This window comes from Physeter macrocephalus, chromosome 20 (genome assembly GCF_002837175.3).
Source record: "Physeter macrocephalus isolate SW-GA chromosome 20, ASM283717v5, whole genome shotgun sequence".
Classification (NCBI taxonomy): Eukaryota; Metazoa; Chordata; class Mammalia; order Artiodactyla; family Physeteridae; genus Physeter; species Physeter macrocephalus.
In genome coordinates this window covers 55,987,402-55,991,436 of record NC_041233.1, presented here as the reverse complement: position 1 = coordinate 55,991,436, position 4,035 = coordinate 55,987,402, and the positions used below count along the sequence as shown (strand labels likewise).

At 58.5% G+C, this 4,035-nt stretch overlaps 1 protein-coding gene across 1 annotated transcript; it reads right to left on the bottom strand.

Annotated features, from left to right (window-relative positions):
- Positions 1 to 208: 208 nt before the first annotated feature.
- Positions 209 to 3,821, bottom strand: NKX2-3 (NK2 homeobox 3). Its single transcript, XM_024121145.1, has 2 exons — positions 3,305 to 3,821; positions 209 to 1,808 (listed from the first exon to the last, which is right to left on the bottom strand). The coding sequence occupies exons 1-2, from the start codon at positions 3,663 to 3,665 to the stop codon at positions 1,069 to 1,071; spliced, it is 1,101 nt and encodes a 366-aa protein (XP_023976913.1). The 5' UTR covers positions 3,666 to 3,821; the 3' UTR covers positions 209 to 1,068.
- Between the last annotated feature and the right edge of the window lie 214 nt (positions 3,822 to 4,035).

Below are 4,035 nucleotides of genomic sequence, written 5' to 3'. Positions count from 1 at the left end.
CCTGTCCTCCCTACAACAGTAAAGAGAAATTAATGAACAAAGCCTTGGAGACCGGACTTGCAGCCTAGGGACTGAGGCAGGCGAGACCAGGCCTACAACCATCCAGGGGGAACTGTTTTTCCTGAGTATCTTTTCCTTCCCCGCCCGCCCTGTTAAAGGATCCCTCCCCACTCTTGTGGGCTAAACAAAGTCTGTAGCCGGCCAACGGTTTGAAAATATTGCACCTTGTTTATTGACTCCTGTAGTGTATGGCAGCGGGTGTGTACATGGCGGCGTGTGGATATAGTTTTATATATATATATATATATATATATATATATATATATATATGTGCTGAACACAGAATACGAAACAGAAAGGAAAGCCGGTAACACCTCCGGTGGGCCACCAGTTCCCGGATTTGTTCAGCCCCCCAACTTTTGATCTCACTCCACTGGTTTTTCTCGCAGAGTTCTACACCCCCGTGACAATCTGGAGATCCAGGCCGAGGTATCTGGTGCGGAAGGCAGGCGGTTGGGAAAAGGAAAATGGACTGTGCTGTGGACGCCGGCCCCGCAAAGGGGGCAGAGGGTCGGCAGGGCCTGGGGATTTCTCAAGCCACGACGCCCATTTTTCTCTCCTTCATGCTTTTTTTGTCCTTGAGTTCTCTGCCAGCGCTTCGCGGCGGCCGCGGGAAGGCTGAGGGAGAGAAGCTCGAGGGAGAGAAGCCCTTCTTGCTCTGGGAGAACTGAGCAGCAGCCCGAGTTCCAGCCTCTCGCACTCCTTTTGGGGCCAAGCTCGGGGCCATCGTCCTCCCAGCACCCAGCCGGCGTTTCTGCCTCAGAGACAGTCTTCGTGACCACTCCTGGGCATCCTCTTCGCCCCTGAGCTCCCTTCCCCAGGCCTCGCGTGAGCTGCGCTCCGGGGCCCTGGGGAGCGAGACGTGTGTGTGTATATATATATATATATATATATATATATTTTATTTAACGAGGGGACCTGGCCCTTCCTTGGATCCAGCCTTTCTCGCGCTTCAGTCCCGCGGCGCCAGGCTGCGGTGGGGCGGCTGCCGCATGACCCGCCCGGTCCCTACCAGGCCCGGATGCCCTGCAAGGTGCCCTGCGCGCACGCGGCCCCGGCCGCCGCACCCTGGTGTAATGGCTGCGCCCCGCCGCCGCCGCCGCCGCTGAAGCCGCCCAGGTTGCTCATGTTCACAAAGGGGCCGCCTCCGGCCGCACTGCAGGCGGGCTGCATGGCCGAGGCCGCCGCGGAGGCCCCGCCGCCGCCGCCACCGCTTGCCGGGTACGCACAGCCGTAGCTGCCGCTGTAGGCCGCAGCGGCGGCGGCTGCAGCAGCAGCGGCAGCGGCGGCGGCTGCCGAGTTCCCATAGCCATAGGCGGGGAAGCTGTTGTAGGAGTAGGCGCCCGCGCCCACGCTGTAGGGCGCGCCGTAAGCTGGCGCGCTGGGCGTGACGCACGGCTTGCCGTCCCGCACTAGCACCGGCACTGCCACGCGGCGCGGCGGCGGCGGGGGCGCGTGCGCGCCCAGCTCCAGAGACTTGTCCTGCCGCTGTCTCTTACACTTGTACCTGCGATTCTGGAACCAGATCTTCACCTGCGTGGACGTGAGCTTCAGGCTGCTGGCGAGGTGCTCGCGCTCGGGGGCCGACAGGTACCGCTGCTGCTTGAACCTGCGTTCCAGTTCGAAGACCTGGGCTTGCGAGAAAAGGACCCGCGGCTTCCGGCGGCTGCGTGGCTTCGGCCTCTCGCTCTCCTCCGCTGCCTTGCAGTCTCCGGCTGCCTCCAGAGGCTTCTTCAGCTGGCAGCTTTCTGTGGAAGAAGCAAAACAACAGCGTCCTTTAATTGTTCCCGGTCTCACCGCGGCTCCGGTCCCGGAGCACTGTGTCCCCTTTGGGTGGCAGCGCGGAGCGTGCGGTAATAACTGCTTGGACTTTTGGGAAAGTTTGTGGCTCCTGACGCCGTGGGACCCTGCGATAGCCCAAGGCCTCTCACAACGCCCTTGGTGGGTGGAGGCGCGTTCCGTGGGGAGGGGTAGTTAGTGCGCGTTTATTTAGAACTTGAGCATCTGCGAGAGATTACCCTGTATTAAATGTGCGGCTCGGCGTGATGATTATTTTCAGGATGGAAGTTTGCAACTCCATAATAACTATAGTATTTGCAAACTCGTTTGCCTTCCACTCCGTCATGAATAGCTGAAGGTGTGAGACATGTTGGTATTTGGGAGCCGGTATGCGTGCGTTCTGCGAATATCTTCCTTCTCGTAAATGTCTGAGTGTAACGCTCATGTATTGCCCAGGGACAGTTTTTTACTTTTAAAAGCCTACAGGCCCACAGCTAAATGCATGACGACATCTGTATTACCTTAGAGAGAAAAAGAAATTTGATTGATTTAGACAGTTTCATGTCGATTTTAGGCCCAGGGGAGCTGTCAGAGCACAGGCCTTGGCTTCCACCACATCAAACCTCCTCTTAGGGAAGGAGATTCTTTGGCTCTCTCTCCTCAGAAACAAACACTTCCTTGGAGGCTTTATTCAGTTGTCCTATTTCCCTACCCAATTCACCTCGCGTCCTACTTGAGCAGCCAGGATCTAAGTTCGGCGCGTTTTTCACTCAGCCCGAAGCCCCACAGCCTGGGACACAAAGCAAAACGTTAAGAATTTTCAAAAAAGTCTGGTGCCTCAGGGCTGTGAGTGCGGAATGGACTGTGTTCCCACGCACTCTCCCACCATCCCCTCCCTCTCTGTCGGGTGCCGTGGGTGCGAGGACGCTGAGTTCCAGGCGGAGAAGTGAGGAAACCACCCAGCTGAACTCTACCGAAGTTCCTGCGCCCTGCGGACACTAGGCACACAACCAGCTTCGACTGTCTTTTCCAAGAAGAGGGAGCGGCTGCCCTGGCCTCAGAAAACTCGTCTCACGCTAGAGAGAAAGTGGGAAAAGTTCAGGCTCGTGCCCCTCTAGCTCTTGGGAAGAGGAAAAATACTATGAGTTGTCAGCCCCCAGCAGCTGAGCCCATGTTGCTTATCACCATCAGGGCATTAGTAACTATTTTCCCTTCCCTCCGGGGCTGCATCGCCTCCCCCCTCTGGGGGGAGTAGTTGGCGGAGTCACCTTGTCTTTCTCCCTCCGCCCTGGCTCCCTTGCAGGCACCTGCGCTTTGCGGAGCTGTCGTTGACCAGGGCCAGGGCATGACCCCAGCCAGGGGCTAAAGGGGCGGGCAGCCGTGCTGGCGAGGTTTGTGGGCTGTTTGCGGGCACCCCGCCATTGCTCCAGATGTGCGGGTGCGTTTCCTTTCCCCCTCTACTCACTTTGGCTCCGGTCCCTCAGGACCTCGGGCTCCTCTTCATGTTCCTTAGGCCCGCTGCACGAGTCTCGCAGGACCGTGTGGACATAGCTCTGGGGGCAGAGCCCCGAATCCCCGTGGCCATCAGCTGTAGCTAGTGAGTTCAAATAGGACAGTTTCTCTCCCTCTTCTTCCTCGTCCTCCTCCCCTCCGTCAGAAAATTGCGTGCCCTCAGCGGCGGCCAGCATGCAGGGCGGCGAGTGGAAGTGGCGCTCCAAGTCCGCCTGCAAGTGCGCGCCGTGGAAATGCTGTTGCTGCTGCTGCTCCAGATTCAAAATGTCTTTGACTGAGAAAGGGGTGGAGGTGACCGGGCTTGGTAACATCATCAGGGCCACTTAATTGTCCAGTCCAAATACTCAATAAATCCCGGCGGGGGCGGGGAGGCAGCGCGGAGGCTCCAGCTCTCCTTCTGGACTCCGCCGCTGCTGCCGAGTCGGGCTTTTGACAGACGCGGTCCCGCTCCAGTCTAAATCGCCTCCATTGGCCGGGACGTGGGGGTCTGGGTTTTGTTAAAGCCACTGAAGGGACTGGGGCCGGGGCTGCGAAGCCTGAGTCCGGGGGTCTTACGTCACGTCTGGGGCGGGGCTCTCGCTTCGACCTCCCTCTCTATTGGTTCCAGATCCTGTGGACCACGCCCCTCCGCAGCCAGTGAGTGTGGGTGCCGTGGAGCTACCAGAAATAGACAAGGACTAGTAT

Bases quoted from the DNA above. Each gene is read 5' to 3' on its own strand.
- NKX2-3 (XM_024121145.1), bottom strand. From the start codon at position 3,665: ATGATGTTACCAAGCCCGGTCACCTCCACCCCTTTCTCAGTCAAAGAC. The intron at 1,809-3,304 runs GTGAGTAGAGGG...CTTCTTCCACAG, and splicing joins CCTGAGGGACCGGAGCCAAA to AAAGCTGCCAGCTGAAGAAG.